At 37.0% G+C, this 22,144-nt stretch overlaps 1 protein-coding gene across 2 annotated transcripts in view; it reads left to right on the top strand.

The window, feature by feature from the left end:
• METTL15 (methyltransferase 15, mitochondrial 12S rRNA N4-cytidine) overlaps window positions 1-22,144 on the top strand; it is a 136,243-nt gene that overhangs the window by 95,077 nt on the left and 19,022 nt on the right. Inside the window, exons 4-5 of one of the 2 annotated variants that reach the window (XM_081155750.1) lie at window positions 6,270-6,461; window positions 10,955-11,133. In XM_081155750.1, the coding sequence (XP_081011876.1) occupies window positions 6,270-6,461; window positions 10,955-11,133 (371 nt within the window). The remainder of the gene's footprint in view (window positions 1-6,269; window positions 6,462-10,954; window positions 11,134-22,144) is intronic. The other variant, XM_081155751.1, reaches the window with a different exon arrangement.

A 22,144-nucleotide genomic window follows, 5' to 3' on the forward strand; every position in this document is an offset into this window, starting at 1 on the left:
TGATAACCACGGTAATTTATGGGCTCAGATAACTCTCAGGTTCAGAGACAAATTGGATTTTAGGTGGGGCTCAGTCTCGTGGCCTGGCCGTTCTTTCTACTTTGTCTTCTAGTTTGGCTAAAACTTCTGCCATCCTTTCTCTTCTTTGGGTCAAGCTATCTGCTAGTAATAATCAAAACTGTGCTACTTTCATAGCAAGTGAGATTCTGAAAAACCTTTTTCTTCCATTAACTCATTGGAAAAAAGAACTTTTCCCTTCATTTCCTAGGAAATATCTCTTGTATCTCATCAGCCAGAGTTGTGACACATACCAGTCTCTGAACAAATTACAGAGGCCCTGGGGACAGTGTGTGCAAATTAGCTTAGCTTATCAGAAATTTACCTCTTGACCTGAGATACTATATCATCAGGATTCTCAAGAGAAACAGAATCAGTAAGATATACATATATACATATACACACAGACATGTGTGTGTGCATATATATACATACATAACGAGATTTATTTCAAGGATTTGGCTCACACAGTTGTGGGGACTGGCAAGTCTGAAGTTGGTAGGGCAGGCAGCAGGCTGGAAACTGACACGTCTGATACTGCAGTGGTGAGGGAGAATGCCCTCTTCTCAGAAACCTCAGCTTTTGCTCCAAGATCTTTCAGCTAATTGGATGAGGCACACCCATATCATGGAAGAGAATGTCTTTCAGTTAGAGTGAACTGATTGTAATATTAACCATATCTACAAAATACCTGACAGGATCATTTAGATGAGTGTTTGATTAAGTTATTGGGTACTATAGCCTATCCAAGTGGACATAAATAATAATAGATATGATTAGCCTCTCCCAAAATACATGGCTGAAGTTTTGAGGTCCAGGTGGAACAGAAAGATTGGCACCTAAGAGGCATGTAACAAATATCCCTTACAAAAGCTAACAGTAGATATGTGAAAGGCTGCCTTAAGTTATAGACTTTCCGTTGTTTTACATGGGCTGATACCAGAGACGAAAAATAAATAGTCAGGAAACAGCTATCAACTTAACAGAACTGGCTTTTTAAAAAAAAAAAAAGTGAATTTCTATTACTGGGTGTTCAAACATGAGCTAGATTACTGTGATATAAGGCCTAAAATTAAAGCCCAATATTATGTATTCTTGATCTGGGGGAAACTGAGAGACCCTCAAATAGCCTAGTCATAAGTTCTGCTTCCCACTCTGCTCCCACAGACAAAGTTTGTTAGCCAAATAACCCTCCTTATCAAAGGGATCAGGCAGAGTATCTACTTATCTCTGAGCGGCACATTTCAGTAGCTTGTCAGCCAGGGAATTATTCAATCAAGCCAATCACATTCTCTCATGGGAACCAAGGGGACCCCACCCTCTTGATTCTAAAAATCCTGTTTCCCACAGCCTCTGGCTGTCCACTCTGTTCCTGAATGCAACCCCCATTTAGCCATGTATAGCATGCGATATCTTCCTCCCCTGGACAGAGAGTGTATGAGATTAATAGACTCCTGCCCATCTCATCTGTGCAGTGTCAGGTGTCATGTGTTTGGCCATTTCCATAATCCTAGAATGGGAATCCCTTCTTCACCAATGAGGTGAATGGGAGGTGATTAAAACAATTGCTGTTCTCCTCCTCAACCAGCAGCAAAGGTGGCGAGGGAAAAGATTCAACATCAGTTAAATGAATGATTTGTGAATTGCCCTCTAATCCCAAAATTCTATTGTTTCTATTTCTAGTGCTAGAATTAGCATTCATTCTGTATTTTCCAAATGCAGGCATACCTTGGAAATATTGCAGGTTCACTTCCAGACCACTGCAATAAAGCAGATATTTCAAGTGAGTCATTAATTTTTTGGTTTCCCAGTACCTAATGTTCTGCTTATACTGTAGTCTATTAAGTGTGCAACAGTATTATGTCTAAAATAATCTACGTACCGTAATTTAAATATACGTTTTTGCTAAAAAAATTAAAAAGCTAACTATCATATGAGTCTTCAGTGAATCGTGATCTTTTTACTGGTGGAAGTTATTGTATCATTATTGATGTCTGCTAACTGGTGTGATCAGGGTGATGTTTGATAAAGGTTGGGGTGGCTTTGGCATTTTCTTAAAATAAGACTACAGTGGACTTTGATACATCGATAGATTCTTCCTTTCACAAACAATTATTTGTAGTATGCAATGCTGTTGGTAGCATTTTACCCACAATAGAACTTTCAAAATTGGAGTCAATCCTACCAAACCCTGCTGCTGTTTTATCAACTAAGTTTATGTAATATTTTAAATCCTGTATTGTCATTTTAACAGTCTTCACAACAGTCATTTCAACAGTATTCACAACATCTTCACCAGGAGTAGATTCCATCTCAACAAACCACTTTGTTTGCTCATCTAAGAGAAGCAGCTCCTCATCTGTTAAAGTTTTATGATGACATTGCAGCAATTCAGTCCCATTTTCAGGCTCTACTTCTCATTCTAGTTCTCTTGCTTTTCCATAACATCTGCAGTTACTTCCTCAGCTGAAGTCTTAAACCCCTGAAAGTCATCTATGAAGGTTGGAATCAACTTTTTCCAAACTCATGTTAATGATATTTTGACCTTTTCCTGTGAATCACAAGTGTTTTCAATGACATCTAGAATGGTGAATACTTTCCAAAATGTTTTCAATTTACTTTGCACAGATCATCAGAGGAATCACTATCTATGGCAGCTATAGCTTTACAAAATATATTTCTTAATAAAACTTGAAATTCAGAATTACTCCTTGATCCATGGACTGTAGAATGGATGTTGTATTAGCAGGCATGAAAACAACATTAATCTCCTTGTACATTTCCATCAGAGCTCTTGGGTGACCAGGTGAATTTTCAGTGAGCACTAATATTTTCAAAGGAATCTTTTTTTCTGAGCAGTTCGTCTCACAGTGAGTTTAAAATATTCAGTGAACCATGTTGTAAACAGATGTGCTGTTATCCAGGCTTTGTTTTATTTCTAGAGCGCAGCAGAATAGACTTATCATAATTCTTAAGGGCCATAGTAGTTAGAGAATGGTAAGTGAATATTGGCTTCATCTCCAAGTCACCAGCTGCATTAGCCCCTAGCAAGAGAGTCAGCCTGTCCTTTGAAGCTTTGAAGCCAGGCATTGTCTTCTCTCCTCTAGCTGTTCAAGTCCAAGGTACCATCCTCTACCTTGCAAATCTGTTGTTAGTGTAGCCACCTTCATTAATATCTTGGCAAGATCTTCTGGATAATTTGCTGCTTCATCTTGTACTTTTGTGTTATGGAGATGGCTTCTTTCCATAAACTTCATGAATCAACCTCTGGTAGCCTCAAAATTTTCTTTTGCAACTTCCTCACCTCTCTCAGCCTTCACAGAATTGAATTAAGTTAGGGCCTTGCTCTGGATTAGGTTTTGGCATAAGGGAATGTTGTGGCTGGTTTGATCTATCTAGACCACTAAAACTTTCTCCATATTAGCAATAAGACTATTGTACTTTCTTACCATTTGTGTGTTCTCCTGGAGTAGCACTCTCAGTTTTTTCAAGAACTTTTCCTTTGAATTCACAACTTGGCTAACTGTTTGGTGCAAGAGATATACCTTTCAGACTGTTTCAGCTATTGGCATTCCTTCCCCACTAAGCTTAGTCATTTCTAGCTTTTGATTTAATGTGAGAGATGTAAAATTCTTCCTTTCATTTGAACACTCAGAGGCCATTGTAGGGTTATTAATTGGCTTTCTAACTTCAATATTGTTGTGTCGCAGGGAATAGGGAGGTCCAAGGAGAGAGTGTGAGATGGGAGAATGGCTGGTCAGTGGAGCAGTCAGAACACACACAACATTTGTCAATAAAGTTCACCATCTTATATTGGTGTGCTTTGTGGCACCCCAAAACAATTACAATAGTAACATCAAACATTACGATCACAGGTTACTGTAACAAATACAATATAATAATGAAAAAGTTCATTACAAGAATTATCAAAATGTGACACAGAGACACGAAGTCAGCAAATGATGTTGGAAAAATGGCACCGATAGGCTTGCCGGACGTAGGGTTCCCAGAAAACTTCAACTTGTAAAAAAACCCCCACAGTATCTGCAAAGTGCAATAAAGCAAGATGCAATAAAATGAGGATTTCTATACAGACATGGCAATCTGTTTATCTGTCCAGTGTTAGCACCTATGAGTTTGTTATGCAAACTATTTATTTATACATTTCTTCCTATCAGCTCAAAGCTTAGAAAGCCATGCTTTATTAATCATTGTATTAACCTTTATGTAGCATATGCTGGACATATAGCAGATATTCGATGAATATTTGGTGAGTGAATCTGAAAATGACTGTCTTCATCAAAATGTGAGAAAAGATTACCAATGATTTGTGAATTTCTCCTTAAACAACAACATAAATAAGTAAAAAATCATAATCATAAACATGAATTTCCCAACACTGTTGAAATCCACACTCACCCCACCCACCTGTAGATGGAGGGAAAGAGGTCTTGGGAATGTTGCCCAATTTTTCTTTTTTCTTTCCCTTTCCAAAATGCATGCCAGTTGCCCTAAGGCTTCTGAAGAGCCCTGAAGGCAGCATCTCACTTTGTGTAGGAAGGAGAATTAGTATAGCTGCAAGGAGATCCCAACTTCTTGCCGTTCTGTTGATTTTGAATGCTCCATTCACTTCAGAATCCCCGCTGAGAGCTGAAACATTGCTTCTGCAAGGAGGCATTTATTTTATGTATAGTTTCATTCTTCAGATGTGCAGTTTCACAGCTCCGCAATTGTAAATTATGGGGAGAATATGGAGAAAGCTAACATGGTTGCCTTGAAGATGTTTGATGTATCTTTTTTGCTGATTTCTGTTTTTTTTACATATTATATTTAAATTGTCTAACTCATTAAATTTTTGAGATGATAATTGACAGACAGCACTGTGTAAGGTGTACGGCATGATGATGTGACCCTTATATATTGTTCCTTGTGCTGAAAATCTTAGGAGTCCCTTCCTTTTTTTTTTTAATCCTCACCCAAGGACACATTCATTGATTTTTTATTTTTTATTTCTAGGGAGAGGGGAAGGGAGAGAGAGAAACAACATCCATTGGCTGCTTCCTGCTTGTGCCCCAACTGGGGTGGGAATTGAACCCACAACCTAGGTATATACCCTGACCAGAAACTGAGCCTGAGACCTTTAGGTACACAGGATGATGCTCCAACCAACTGAGCCACACCGGCCAGGGCAGGAATTACTTCCTGACAACTTTCATACATACCATACATCATTGTTAACTAGTAACCAGTTATACATTACATCCCTAGTACTTATTTATCTGGAAGTTTGTACCTTTTGACTGCCTTCATCCAATTCCCCTTTTCCCATCCCTCGCCTCTGGTAACCATGAATCTGATCTCTTCTTCTATGTATTTGAGTTTCTCTGTTTCATTTTTTTTCTAGGTTCCACATATAAGGGCGATCATACAGAATTTGTCTTTTTTTTAAATTATTCTACTTAGCATTATTATCTCACCCACGTTGTCGCAAATGGCACGATTTTCTTAGTATTTATGGCAGAATACTAATTCACAACTTCTTTATCCATTCATTCACTTAATGGACACTTAGTTGGTTTCATGTCGTGCTATTGTAAACAATGCTTTGATGAACATGGGTGTGCAGGTGACTCTTCACAGTATTTTTTCATTTCCTTTGGATATATTCTTAGACGTGGAATTGCTGGATCACATGGTAGTTCTATTTTTAATTTTTTGAGGAACTTCTATACTCTTTTCCCTACTGGCTATATTAATTTACACTCCTACCAACAGTGCACAGGGGTTCGTTCTCTTTTTTCCACATCTTGCCAGCATTTGTTCTCTCTAAATTTATTTTTTTTATAGATTTGTATATGGTTCTTTTCCCAATGTATAGATTTAATATTTTTTAAAAGAAAACGTGAAATACCTGGTCTGATAAAGGAATTCTTTAAATCCATCAGCTTATTTTATACCTTCACAAAGGTATAAAATAAACTGTGTTCATTAGCAATAATAAAATTACATTAAATCACCTCTAGTGTTGAAATCAAAGATGTAGAGTTTCCATATCCATATGTCTTTTTATAGTACTGAGCTTGTGGTTGACAGTAAATATGTATTGGTTAAGTCATTTAATAATAGGATGTGCTCCTTCCATTGATCATAGACCTTAAGAAAGACTTTCATGTAACAGCAGTGTTTTCTCCATCTTCTGCGTGTGTTCACAGCAAACAGATGCGAGCTATGCTAGGCCAGTTTAGCCAGGCCGAAGGCTTATTAATGAAAGCTGGAGTGCAGCCAGGGACTTTGGATGGAGTTCTTTTGGATCTTGGATGTTCCTCCATGCAACTTGATGCTCCTGAAAGAGGTTTTTCCCTTCGGAAGGACGGCCCTTTGGACATGAGAATGGATGGTGGCAGGTGAGTATCGATAAAGCATTTCTCCACACAGCAAGAAATCAATTTCTCAAAAGCACTCTGAATTTAATTTCCTTTTAAGACTGCCGAATTCCCATTACACGCCCACACCCAACACTATCCATATATTATAAATCAGTTTTGTTTGCTACTCATTATAGCTTTTAGTGTTGCTCTAGATTTGGGATTCTGAAAGAAAAACCATCACTGTCTTTACACAAACTAGTGAGGAGGAGAACTTTTATACTGGCTATCTTTCTTATGGATACACTGTGAGCTTTTAGACTACTCACAATGTTGATAAATGTGGTACCAAAACAAGGGTTCCACGTTTACACTGGCCCAACCATGTCTCTTGTGAGAGGTAAAAGGAACTCTATTTAATGTATGTTGTTTTAAATATCTCATTAAAGCCAAGATTCTAGAGGTCAGCAAATGTATGTTTGTCGTATCTTACACAGTCACTTTGGTTCCACCTTCTTCAGAGAAACTATAATGTATGGCACTATGTCAAACACAGTACTGTGCATAGGAGAGTTTATACTCTTCATTCCTTACCACCCCGGGAGGACTAGCATTCATTCATTAGTCAAACAGATACATGTGTATTAAATAACACAAAGAAGGTCACATTTCAGGAAAGTATAGGATAATTTCTTTCAAATCTAAATTAGTTTTGAAAGCTTATATTTGCACATGTCTGTATGCCCAACACTTGCTCAGGAACTGGCTAGCCTGTGCTGTCACAGCTTACCCAGGCCTTCCTCCCTCATTCCATGTCCCCGCCACCACTGCCAACAAATTATCTATCGTGGCCCCTGCCTTGTGAAGCTCACCTGGGAATAACATTGGGCTTTCCTATTGCTAAGTAAGCAAGCTCTTCAGTTACTGTCGCTAATCTGCACTTCTAGACCTGCCTAAATATTTCTACTGGAACAAACAGGTTTTCCAAAATTTCTTCCAATTTAGGAGGACCTGGATATAAGAAATTTAATGTTCAGTTTGTCAACAAATTAATATTGAGTTGACTTTAGCTTGTTTCCCACAAACTGCTCTATTCCATGGTAAATATTCTCATATAGTCTTTTCCCTGTGCTTAATTGACCTTTGAGCCAAGATTATGACCCATACTTGTCGGAATCATTTTGTTCTAAGCCTTACACCTTCTTTTGCACAAGTCGGCATTCATAGAATGAAGAATATGATTATAAAAGAAAATAATAAAAATCTTTTAAAAAACAGTGACTAATAGTAAAGGTCAAATATCTTCTTATGTTTGGAGATTGAGGTTGTTGTGCAGAGGTAATAAAATGGCAAGCAAATTTCTGCTGTCCTGATGTCTTGCTAAGGAGGATGCCTTCCCAAATACAATGAACAAAGCTTCTAGTTAATAATAGTAAATCCTCATATTAATGTAAAAGTCTATCAGCAAATTTTAGTTTAAGAATCAGGGTTCTTGAGACTCTTCTCTAAGAACTTGAAAATAAGATTGCCCTTGAAAATTAAACTCATAATCAAGACATGATGGTTGAGATTAGAGTTGAGAAAATATATCTTAAAAAGCAGGTTGGCTCCCATTGAGTTAACTTAGACTGTTACTTAGCCACAGATATTAACAGATCTGGAAACAGTGTGTGGCATTCAGAAAGGGGGAGTTGGTTCACACGAATTTATAGAGCAAGGAGAGTCAGATGTAAATAAGAGCGATGCTAATCCAAGTGGTATTTTACGGGAGACGAAATGTGGCCAGTCACCTCATGGAGGCTGATACATCCATCTTGAATGTGGGTGCAACAGGCTTTCTTAACCTCTTGCCATTTAACACTGGAATCTTATAGCATAATTTGTGCTCTCCCAATTTCAACAACAGCTTTAAGATCACAATAATGTTCTCATGTAGCAGAAAGAAGTTCACAGCTTCAAGGACTTGAGAGTGGGTATATCCCTGTTGTCAGTTGGATTCTTCACTAGAAGGCAATAAACAAATTCCCACTTAGGTTAATAGTTTCTTTCTCTCGTGAGTGTAGTCATTGTAAATCTGTGCTCTCTGGAGGACCAAGATCCCTTAACCTGTTAACCTTATGGTGAGGGGTCAGATTTTGTATCTTGACTTCTTTACTGTATGAATGACTATTCTGAAGCCTCCTAGCCGTCAACTCCTGTTGACTTTCAGAATGTCCCCCTTTTGCCTTGTAGCACTATGGAAACTTCTGTGCTGCTGTTCAGTGTTAAAATTAGAGTAAAATCAAATTATGCTGATTATCCACTGAACTATATTTGAGCAAAATGCTGTTTTAATTTTCTTTCTTAAAAGTAGAAAGGTATTATAAAAAATTGCTAAGTACATCCATACTAATTTTAGAATTGTCCTGTTTGAGCTGAACGCTGTCCTATGGAGTCTGAATTTATCATCGTTCACGAGGTTCATTCTAACTCTCAGTGGTTTGGGCAGTTGAATTCACAGCTAGGTAAGATCTATAAGGGATTTTGTCGATTAGGCCAAAAATGACAATTGACAAATCTAGGAATAGGAAAATCTAAAGGATGTTGACATGCATTGAGCTTCTCTGTGGGCTAGGTATTATACCATTTGTTTTATGGTTATATGCACCCTTCATTCTCTCAACAATTCTGTGAGGTAGGCTTTGTTATTTTCATTCACTGGTTAGAAATTGAGGCTCCACAATATGAACAAGCTTACCCAATGTAAGTAGCAAAGCCAGGATGCTAATCTAGGTCAATTTGACTCTAAAGACCAAATCTTTATACTTAAAGCTGTTATTGAAGGAACAACGCCTCTTGATATAGAAGCCAGGCTACCTTATAGGATGTTCATTGGTCTGCGGGTGCCATGGCAGCCAGAAAAAAAACCAAGAATCCCATGATCTGGAAAACAAGGTTTGAGAGAGAGAGGGAGAAGGAGAGATGGAGGTTATAGCAAAATAGGGCACAAGCCAAGGACAAAATACAATTTTCTCCTGGAGGACCTAGACATGCTAACAAGGTGCGGTGTAGTATATTTAAGGAATGATTTGGGTGTTTCTTGGCAACCTCACTCTGATTTGATCCTCAGGTCTTAAAGCTACCAAGTTCTCACAATGTGGTACCAACAATCAACCCAACATAACTACAAGAGTAGTATCTGTACTATTAGCAAAGCTATCTTTCTAATAAGGAAGGTCTAAGTTAACTCAGCACTTAGAATTCCTTGACCCATTTCTCTAAAGTAAGGTAAACTAGCATGGTCTCTCAGAGTGAATGCCATTTCCTGCTACTGTGATTTACTTTATTTGGTCAGAGCTTGGTATTTCTTTGTCTTCTTCACCTGAAATTACCATCTAGGCTTGTTTACTACTGTTCGTTGATTGCCAGGTTTTAGCCCATGGTGTCTTTTGTCATGGAGGTAGAAACCAGTATGAAACATTTGAAATAATATACATTATTATCATTCAGATTGTTCTAGTTTTTGTGAGGAAACTGATCAGCATTATCTTCTTGTAAGTAGTACCCCTTATCCCTGCTTTCATTTTGTACAGTTGCAGTTACCTGGGGTCAACCCTGGCCTGAAACTATTAAATGGGAAATTCCAGGAATAAACAATTATATAAGCTTTAAATTGTGTGCCATACTGAGTGTCAAGACGAAATCTCATGGTGTCCCACTCTGTACTGCCTGGGATGTGAATCATCCCTTTGTCCAGCGTATCTATGCTATGTTGGTATCCTCTCATTAGTTGCTTAACAGCCGTGTGGGTTATCAGATCAACCGTAGAGGTATCGTAGTGCTTGTGTTTAAGTAATCTTTATTTGACTTAATAGTGGCCAAGCTGAAGGTAGTGATATTGGTAATTCCTATAGTCCAAAGAGGAGCCATAGAGTGAATGCATGTATGCATAGGAAAAACATAATACATATAGGGCTCGGTACTGTCACGGTGTCAAGTGTCTGCTAGGAGTCATCTTAGAGTGTAGTCCTGGAATAAGGCAGGACTCCTATGATGATTTTCTAACTTTAGTTTGTGCTCCAGTAATATAAGTAGTTGGTTACTGGACAGTCTCAGATTTATATAAGTTCCTGAGATTTAGGCTCATTTAAATATCAGTCAGTAAGCCTTTTATCTTCTATACAGAAAAAAAATTCTAGCAGCAGTGTAAGTTTTGAACAAACTTAATCCAAACATTTCCATTATTGTAATTTAGGGGCAAGCTGCATGAGCAATAACTTTCTTTGTGAATTAGAGGTCAGTAAAATATTTTAACTTCCTGCTGCCCTTGACCTTGATGAATGTTACACACACAGCCCCCACTTGCCATAATGAAGGGTATTTGAAATGGAAAACCTATTTCATTCCTATAAGATTTTAGTCTCTGACTTTAAAAACCTCAGAAGCTCTCTTAGACAATGTGTATGCCTGACTTTGTGTCTCGGTGTTCTGAAGTTTCACCTCTTGTCAATGAAACTGATGTCAGTGAACTAATTGGTTCTCCTTGTGCGTAGGTACCCTGACATGCCCACTGCAGCTGATGTTGTGAACGCTTTAGATCAACAGGCACTTGCATCCATCCTGAGAACATACGGGGAGGAGAGGCATGCCAGGAAAATCGCTTCGGCCATCGTTCAGGCACGCAGCATCTACCCCATCACCAGAACCCAGCAGCTTGCCAGCATCGTTGCAGGTACCCTTGTTAATTCTGAACAATGTCTGAGAGGGGGAAAAAAGAAAATATATATATTAATCCCCCAAACTCCCAGAGGGATTCATTTGTACTTAAAATCATGTAGGACAGAATCTTGCCTATCCTTCTCTTATGCTACTTCTCTTTGGTTGTGCAAGCTTCCCCCTTCCCAACACCTCTCCCCCACACACAATTTCAAAATATACTGTAGTTTGCTGATTAGTTTAATAATAGATTTTTTTTTTTTTTACATGAGGTAATTTATCATTTGTGCCTACCAAGGTGAAACGTGGAATGACAAGAACAGAAGAATTTCTTGATTCGTCACAGTGCTTGATAAGCTTCCTGTATAAGATCTGACATTACCTTTCAGTTTCACATTTCTGCATTTTAATATTTTGGTCAAAAGGAGAATTGCATTGCCCAACTGCTAAAATAAAATCCAGTGACTCATGCATCTATTCTAAACAACCAGCTAACAAAGGGTATGTGATGTATAGGCTATTCCACTTTGTGAATGCTAACTAGATCAGCCCGAGGGGCTTATTGAGACGTTTCATCTTTTCTGCTATTTGCCACCATAAGCCTCTTGAACCCAAGTCTAGCTAGGAGGTGCTTTATTATAGCCTTCCTGTTTGAAGCCCAAGTTGTTGCACAGCTGTATTCCATGCTGAAAGTTTTCCAGACAAAAATACAGTTTCTGCAGTTACTTAACAGAGTTCCAGTGGTAAATCCTATGTCTTGTTGTTGGACCCTCTGAAGCCCTACATCATTTTTATTTACCAAATGTATTAAGATTTCTTTTCAATGGTTCCTGTTAAGTTAGTTAAGTAGCTAAAGATAAAGGAAAAAGCTGGTAGAAAGAACCTAATATTGTTTGCCTCTATCTTCATATTATCCATAGTTTAAGGAATAAAACTTAATTACAAATTTATTCAGATCAAGGTTTAGAGATCATATAGCAGTTGTTGTATGACAGCTTCATAAAAATATATTCTACTTAGTTAGGGTAATAAAATGTAGAAAGTTGACTAAGTCTTCAATCTTTTAAGCGGCATACCTCAAGGCCCTTGAGCAGCTTACTTCAGGCGAGTAATTGCAAAATTCTCATGAGTTATGTGAGCATAAAATAGTTCACGGTATTTTTCCCCCCAAAAGAGTTTATACTAGTGGGCTAACATTAAATCCACCCTCTGCCTTGTGTCCCTTTTTCCTTCCCACTTCATACTCACTCACACGTTTGCATCTTACCCTTCCTGTCATTCTTTAACTAGCCCTGTGCATTGTTCTCTGTCTCCCATATTGGAAAGAAGAGCAGTGAGAAGTCACATTTTTTTATTCACAAGAAAGTCCAGAATTTTCTGCTGCTGAAAATGAGGACTTGGGCCGAGAGGGTACTCTAGTGATCATCAGTAAAAAACAAAAAAACAAAAAACCTCATCTGGTAACTGAAGAAACTGAGACTCAGAATGTCAACAGTTTCATCAATGGTACAGCCTAATGAATGGCAACATCAGCACTATTCTAGAATTTGGAAGCTCATGAATTTGAGGCATAATTGGGAATCTGCCTTTAAGAAATTAACTTTTCCTAATCTGCAAGCTTGGGGAAATAACACTATCGCATTAGGTAGAAATTACAGAAAGATGTAGAATAGGAACAATTTAAGTGTCTTCAGAAAGATATGATGTGAAAAACGTATTGGGGCTATTATGACAAATGATATAGTAAAAGTGATAATATTCAAATATGTGTATGTAAAATCCCATTTTAGTAAATGTCACTAAAAGATTGAATTCTCTATAATGAGTCCATTTTTATGGCTCATATCAGCCTATAATAATTACACTTTATTGATGATGATATAATTTTTTGGAAAAGGGAAAATAGAAGCAATGGAATTACGTTTTGTGCTCATTATTTAAAAAAATAATTCAGGAGAGGCTGCTGTATGCCAGGCATTATACTGAATGCTAAGGATAGAATGGGGAGTGAATCAGATAGAGCCTCTGTGATCACGAAGCTTGTAGACTAATAGATGACTGAGTAACAACATGGGGTAATAGCCTGTATTTGTAGTGGAAACCTTATTTATTATAGTCTGTAGTTATGACTGTGTGGCTAATAGAAAAAGTTGATGCAAGTGTAGAATTAAAGAATCTATATATATATACACACACATATAGAGAGAGTGTGTGTGTGTGTGTGAACATGCTTGGGTCCTAATTGTAGTTCCACAAATTCCATTCTTACATAAACCACACCCATGGTATATCTTTTACGAGCTCTGATTTTATTTTTATTCAAATGAAGTAAGAATTTAAAGGTACTTACAAAGCAATCTGAATGAGCATATTTTCTAGATTTTTATTATTTTTCAGCCTTTTATAATTACCTCACCAATATCTAATTTGATTGTGTTTTTTATGTGACTCACCATTATCAAGATTTTCAAAATCTCCAACCTAGTTTTCATGGAAACAGTGGCTGTCTTTCCTTTTGTACGCATATTTCACCGGTTATATAATATTTGATTAAATCATGTAATGGCAATAGTAAGTGTTCTGGGCTCTAAGTGTACAGCCTTGTGGTGGGAACAGAACTGTATAGAATGCTAGAGAGTAGAATACTATCCAGAGGTATTTTGTTTAACAGAGAAAGGGGTTAATCTGTCAAGTCCATTAAATAGAAGTCTCATGAGAGAGCTACTTCACAAAGGAAATAAGGGAAGCAACGGAAAACCCAAGAAAGTTCCTGTGTTAGTTTCCTAGTTCTGCCATAACTAAGAACTACACACATGATGGCTTAAAACAACAGAGTTCTGAAGGCTAAGATATCCAAGATCACGGTGTCGGCAGGGCTCTAGGAAAGAATGCTTTCTTGATTATTTCTGGTATTGGTGGTTGCCAACAATTCTTGATGTTTCTTGGCTTGTAGATGCATCACTAAGTCTCTGCCTCCTTTGTCATATGGCCGTTCTCCCTGTGTATCAGTCGTTGTGTCCAAATTTCCCTCTTACTATAAGGACACCAGTCATACTGGCTTTGGAACCCACCAAAATCCAGTATATCCTGAACCTAATTTGAGTATATCTGCAAAGACCCTATTTTTAAATAAAGTAAACATTCACAGGTTCCTAATAGACATGAACTTCAGAGGATACTATTCAGCCCAGTGCAGTTCATAAGCAGTACCTTTATTTAACAAACATGTATTTTGGCAGGCTATAATATGCAGTGACTATATTTGAATGACTTTTCTCATACTAAATATGCTCAAGATTATCAAGCACTCTGGGAAATGTGCCACAGTTCCTGACACATAGTGTACCTGTATACTGATGAAAACAGAAGTCACTTCCTTTGCTTTTAAAAAGCTAATAATCCATTAAGACAAGGAAGACCACCATACTTGTAATCACAATATACTTAATGGAATTATATAGTAATTCTAGTGATTAAGCTGTAATTTGTAAAACCTAAAACCTGGTGCCTTTTGCTTGTATAAATAACTACTGTTCCATGTCATGAAAACTCTAGAAGACAGGTTTGAGGGCCCAAGTTAGAACAGACACTTAAAACTACCATGAATCATTTTGTCAATTGCCAAATCAATAATTTATAAAATAATTTCAAAACAATCTGTGACTTCACTGTTTATACACACTATTCAGAACTACTAGCCAGAAACTTTAATATAAATATCTAACACATATATAGTGTTACTTATCGTGTTCCCTACAAAAGTAATTTATAAATAACATTACATTTTCGTAACCATAATTTATATTCTAATACAGTTGTTAGCAACTATTTCTAATATTGCTAACAGCTGAAGAGTTAGATTCATGGAGTCTGAGTTGACAGTGGCCTGAGGGACTCATTTAATCCAGAACTAGACTCTTCATTGCCTCTAATAAATGGTCATCTAGCCTTAGCCTGTTCATCACCATCTCTCTTACTCCCCATTGTATTGCAGTGAAGAGGAGCACATTTTTGCCTGAAATTGCTAGTTCCATAAATACAGGCCTAAAGACTTTAGGAAGGATGAATTCCTTAGAATAAAGTCCAAATATCTTTATAAGGTCTGCAAAGCTCATCATGAACTGGCTTCTACCTGCCTTTTCATTTTCTTATCTCTTGGCCCCCATAATAATCTGTTCCAGCCACACTAAAGTTTTGTAGTCTTTCCAGCTCACAGTAGTCACTCTCCCTCACAGGCCTTCAACAGCAACATTAACATAAAGTGCCCTACCCCTGCCCTTTCCTGGGGCTAATGCCAGCCCATCCTTTTGAGCTTGGTTTAACATTGCTTCCTCCAGGAAATTTTTTTCAGCCCTATACAGGTGAGTTGAGATACTCTTCTGTGTTCTCCATAGCACTGCCTTCTCCTGTTGTAGAACTTATGCTGTTTTTATTGCTTGCTTACTATTTAACTTTCCCTGAGACTTACTGTCTGATACAGTTGTCATTAGCCACATCTATCTGTGGAGCTCTTAAAATGTGCCTGCTCCAAATGGAAAAATCCCATATATGTATAATACACATCAGATTTTGAGACTTAGTTTGAGAAAAGAATTGAATATATCTAAAAAATTTGCATATGCATTACATGTTGAAATGGTAATATTTTCAATATTTTTGAGTTAAATACAGTATTAAAATTAACTATACCTATTTCTTTTTGCTTTTTCAATGTTGCTATAGAAAATAGCATGTGGATCATAGTTTTACTGGATGCACTGCTCCAGATGATAAGCACTGTGAGGGCACTGCTGTCACTTTCTTACTCACGACTGTAACCACGGTGCTCATCATAGTTTCCTCCCTGGGAATGCATTTGGTAACTACTTTTTCAAGGTTAATGCATAAAATAAATAAAATGCACATAGATCAGCAAGCTTCTGCTTTTATAAAGTTTGCTTCAGTGAAATAACATCAATGTCAGTAAAAAATTGATGTTCAGTCTCATAAACCATGACTCTCCCATACCAATATGGCCTAATACTAACACTAAAGTAAATTAGAAAAATACAATGTCCTCCCAGTACTTTATTTATCTTTAAGGTGAAATTATATCTATTCCTCCCTTATTCTTTAGGGATGCTGTGAAGAAAACTAAAACTCTGATAAAATATTTTTATTAATTAAAAACCTTTAGCAATGGGAAACAATATATATAAAAACTCTCACGCTCTTCATGAAAAGATTTATGCACTTAATTTTGAAAAAAATGGCTGTGGTCTAGACTCTGGGAAATTAATGTACATTTGATTTGTGTAGCCTTAAAATCAGGATTGTTTCTAAATATCTCTTTGAGTAAGAAGTCTGATTTATTTTTCTCAACAAGTTGTCCATATTCTATGTAAGAACTAATCTATATTCAATTGCTCTTTCCATTCTGTCAATACATCAAGGAAATCACCATTTAATTTTCATTGTTAAATTAAATCTAGTTTAATAAAAAGACATTAGTTTAAGTCTTGGTTCTACAACTTATATTCTATGTAAATTTGAACAGACCCTCATCTTTCTCATCTTGAAATGGAATAAATAATATTTATGATGATGGTCATTGTTATTTTTATTTAGCAAACATAATGCTACTAATTATTTTTTGCTTAAACTAATATTGAAATTCACTTGCAGTTTCCAACCTCATGCCAAAATCAAAGAAGTATGCCATTCACTTTTTGAATCATTGGGATTTAAATTCAAATTCACAAAATAGATAATCAATCCATTGATAATAAAAAAAATGGCAGGCTTATAATATCAGTTTCTGAATGGGGGAGAAAGGAGATGGGGGAAGCCTCTTAGATATATTTGATTCTTGTTGATTAAATGTATAGACTTATTATTCCCTGACTGAAACTTTTCTGTAACCTTTATTCTGACTCATGAACTGGATACATGGCTAGAGCTTAATGAATGCTTGTTGAACAAATAAATCAATAAAAAGATGTCTACATTCCCAGCCAAACTAAAATGAAAGAAATGGGGGGAAATGTATAAGTTGTTACGTGTTACTGAGAATCAGTTGTACTCTGCCCTTCACTCTGAAGAAGGGTGGAAACCTAAGCACCAAAGTCCTCAGGATAAACTAAAATTGCTTGAGGAATAAGTGAGATTCCCCAAGGCATGGAATTAAAAATCTTCACATTCTATTTCTGGTTCTACCGTTCATTTTCTCTGTGAACTTGAGTAAATCACTTATCTTCTCTGATCCTCCTTTACTCATTTGGAAAATAGGACTAGCTAATTCTAGCTACGACCATGTATGGGAAAGTTCCTTGTGAATTTTAAAGTGCAAATACACTTGTACACATTCTGTTCTCTCCCTCCAGGACTGGGGCTTCCGAGAGCAAACAGATACGGCAGTCAGCTCTAGTGTGGTGCTCTGCCCAGGGGTCCCTGTCCGCGGCCTGGGTGACCTGTGATAGGCTGACACCTCGTTCCAGGCTGTCCTTCCTTAGGAGTTAGTGACTTTCAGGAAGGGGAGCAGGAATCCTTTCCTGCATCGGTACATGTGAGGCCTGCCTTTTCACAGCACTGGAGGCTCGCGCCTCAATGTGGGGCTGAAACCACTGCCTTTTTTCCAGCAAAGTTTCCTTAATCTGGAGAGCAACCTTCAAAATAAAAAATAAAATGAAACATTCATCAATGGTCATTGCTATCCCATTTTAGTGAGGCATGAACTCTTTCCTGATGAAGTTAATCAGACTAGGTTGCCATCCCTTTATTGTTTCAGTAATCTACTCGATACTGCCTCCGTCTCCTCCATAAAGCACTCTTTATATTAACATTGCCATGATTAAGAAAGAGGTGAAGATTATCACCCTGGTGGAAATGGTATGGTCACACCTGCTGTTGAGTTCAGATGGCCGGCCAGTGCTTCACGTTTGCCATGGCCACTGCCCGTGATAATGCCCTTACTCTTCTGCCATTTGAACTCTCTTGAGTTCAGTCTGTTATACTCAGTGTATGCTAGCATGGCAACTTCATTCCAACTAAATTATCAAATGATGTTTCATAAGTAAGCGTATTTCTTTAATAAGTAATCTTTCCAAGAGACATTCTGTATAAGAAGTCCAACTCAGAAGAGAAATGAAATGTGGAAAAAAAAAACCACAAGAAAACCTTTCTGCTTCCTAAACAAAATCTGACTATTCTCAGTTCGAAGTACCAAGTGGGGATCTGGGAGTGTTTCAATCCCAAATGACTCTGGCTCAAGCCTAATTTAATAATCGTAATAGTAATATAATAACAAGTAATGTTAGCTTATACTTACTGAGTGAATCCTAGGCACTCTCCTAAATTATTTTCATGTACTAACTCACTTAATAAGCACAACAGCCCATGAGGCAGGTACTGTTTTTATCCCTATTTTACAGATGAGGAAACAAGCACAGAGAGGCTGGGTACCTTGTCTCCTGTCAAGTGGAGCTGGAATCGACAGCTAGTAGCCTCACTCTAGACCCTGTGCTCCTATTTGCGAACTGTCTCTAGATCCCTTTCTTAGGATTAAGATATAGCATGAACTGTTGCTGGAAAATGCTGACAGCTCTGTCTTCCAGGATCTCACATACTCATGTGGGAGACAGCCGTACAAGCAATTCACTCCATCACTCCATTGTCCTGTGATAAGTGCTATCTGTAACAGAGTCATGAACAAAAAAGTATGAGAACCCAAAGGAGGGAACAGTGGATTTTGCTGTGGCAAAAGAGAGATTGGGTAGAAGTTACAGACATGGAGACCTTTCGAGCAGGGCCTTTTAGGGGGAGAAGTGAATGCAGAAATGAAAAGATGAATGAGCAAAAATATATAAGCAGATAGGATATTAGTGAGCTGAGGAGAATAGAAGACAGACAACTCAGGGTCCAATCCCAGGACCTAATACATTTCTCAGTGCCTGGAACTCCATTATCTTGGGATCCTCTGTCCTAAATGTGACCTTTAGTTGGATCAGATTCCTAATATAGTTAGTAGTTCAGCATAACCCTGTCCTCTAGGTCTTCCTAACTCCAGCTGCATTTCAAACTCACCTGTGGAATAAAAGAAGGGAAATGCATCCCTTTACCTCTTTACTCCACTTCTTATTACTTTATACTTTGTGTGCATCTGCAAGTGAAAATTAAAGTCATCTGGCATTGCATGTTCTGCACATTAGCAGTTTTCACATGGTATTAATTTTGGAAAGATGTGTCTAAATAGCCTGGTCAGTTTGTTCTCTGTATTGATTTAAAAAAGAAGAAGAAAGATTATTTGTTCCTGTAACTAGTTATTCAGAAGTTTTAAGGATTTGGTGGTAGATATTTGCATGAGCTCATTTGAGAATCAAGATCAAGTGGTCTTACATATTAATTGTACTGCCATCTTGTTTTTTAGATTGACGTGATTCAGATCTTGTCTGAATGGTAGGTATAATGACATGGGCTTGCTTCACCCAAAAAAGTACTGAGAGGATCAACAGTGTGCAGCACTATTCCTAAAAGGAGTTGTTTCAGACACTGACTATTATTTTTGTATGTTGGGAATGTTCTTTGAAAAAAGCATCTGTTTTCATTTTCAAAGTATAAAATGTTCAAATCATGCCAAAAGAATGTCAAAGAAAGAGAACCACAAATGTTACTAGGTTGTCAAAGATTAAATATTATATTTCTAGGGCTGGGAGGGGGAATAATGAATGAAAGAGTAGTTTTGATGTCCAAACTTTAATCATAACTAAAAATTAAGAATAATATTTCCAAATTATTTTCTATCATCATTTGCTTTGCTCTGAGTTTAAAATGATAGAATATCTGGAAAGTAAAGTCCTCAGAATTTAAAATAGAGGCATCTGTATTAACTTTTTATATGCCTTATCTTTCCCTTCTCTATTTTTGTCAAGAGTATTAGCAGTTTTACTATTTCCCAACCGTTTTAATTTCTTTTATCCCTGTAATTTTTATGTCACTATATATTGCCTCACATATTTTTAATCACCTGGTATCACTTCTACCATACTATAAAGTGGACAGTAATCTTCCCTTACATGTGTTTCATGTAGTAGCATATAGGCCACATTAAGCAATGGGATATATTTGCTGACTTTCTGCATTTTGCTAATGTATAATTACTTATTTAGTTACTTTCTTATCTGCTAGACTATAAACTCTCTGAAAGCAAGGATTAGATATATCTTTTTCATTGCTACATCCTTAAGACCCGATACAGAATGTGTCTTATAAAAGATGTTCAGTTAGTTATTTCTTGAATGAATAAGTGAATGTCTACTTCTTCATAACTTTGTGATGTTTAGAAAATGCTGGAGGCTAGAGATAACTAATAGAAAAGTCTCGTAACCAACTAATTTCTTCAACGTACAGGCACTTCCTATTGTTAGGTAGCCTCAGACCTACAATAATAAGGGAAACTAATTTTCCTGTCACTTGAATATCTTTCCTGTTCTCTAGAGGGTAAATCAGGTTTACTATGTCATACAATACTAGATCAATCTTCTGAATTTTCAGTTTCCTCATTAGCAAAGCAGGGAATTTGACCCACCAATGAGATGAGACACCTGTTTCACACCTATTTCATATACATATTACATATTCATTTAGTCATCAAGTATTTACCAAGTCCACTTTGTGCCAGGCACTAATGAAGCACATAAGTGATTAAGACAAAGCTTTCATCATCTCAGAATTATCAAAAAAGAGTTCTTTACTAGTTAGTAGTCTTCAACAGTTGGTGCTTTTTTGCATATATCAGCATGTTTACTTTTTTTTCCTTTCTTAACTTAAAATTCCCACTTCTTTCTTGGATCATTCTCCTTCTTACCCAAGTACATATTTTGAGATATTTTCAACAAGGCTCCATAAGTGATACATTCTTTATTTTGACCTAACTTTTGAATGGTAATTTAGTCGGATATAGAGTCAAGAGGTTTCGATTATTTTCACTCAGATGTTTGAAAATATTATTTCATTGTCTCTTGGTTGATGCAAAGTCTAAAGATCATTGTTTCATAGTTGGTCTTTTTCTTTCTCTAGTACTGTTAAGATTTTTCTATCATTGGTGCTTAATTGTGATGTGCCTGGTTGTGACTCTTTTATTGGTCAATAATGAAACAGAATGCACATGTTTAGTATTTCTTCATTCCTGGAAACACCAGAAATTAGTTCTTTCTATATTTTCTTTCCCCTTTCCCCCATTCTCGAGTCTTATATTCACCGTGTTCTCATTTCCTGTGTCTTTGTATGTCTGTTACAATCCAGGTACGACCCTTGGCTCGTTCACTAAGCCTCTCTTAAGATATATCTAATCTGTTTAATCCATTTGTTGAATTTCTAAATTCACCAGTCATTCCTAAAAATTCTATTGTTTTTTAAATACACTTTTTCTTACTCTTTTATTATATCTCTACTAATTATTTTACATTTATTTTAAATGTAGCAAATATAGTTTTGTATTTGTGCTCATTTATTCTGTTATCTCCAGTTCTTCCTGTTTATTTCATCTGCTGATTTTATACAAGCACACACGCACAAATGTATGTAGCGAGCCCATCTTCAGGGGGTTTTGCACACACATCCCTTTTTGGAAACCTCCATGCCGTTTAATGCTTGCTCCTGCCTTTTGTCCCTTCCTCTTTCCTACCTAACCATCTGCCAGCCCAGCGAAAGGTGTCATGTTAGGCACTTGTAGGTTGCAGAAGTCAAAGACCCATTTAGGTAAACTTAAGTAATAAAAGGTTATTATTAGCTATACATGATAATAAGAAGGAATTATTATAAAGCTATTCATGTTAATAGAAAGATGGTTACTTAAGCTGCACAGCCAGGTCACTGAGAGACTGGAAGGCAACTCGGGTTCCTCAGGAACTTCTCCAATAAACTATCATGTTGCAGGAAGCATGGCTGGCTCTCTGCTTTAGTAAATTACCATTATTTTGGTCTGGCTACTCTCTGTCTTTAGCTTCTACAATTAACTTTTTTCTAGGGTTACTAGTTACTGCTTACTCAGA

The sequence above is a fragment of the Miniopterus schreibersii genome, assembly GCF_964146895.1.
Source record: "Miniopterus schreibersii genome assembly, chromosome: 12".
Taxonomy (NCBI): Eukaryota; Metazoa; Chordata; class Mammalia; order Chiroptera; family Miniopteridae; genus Miniopterus; species Miniopterus schreibersii.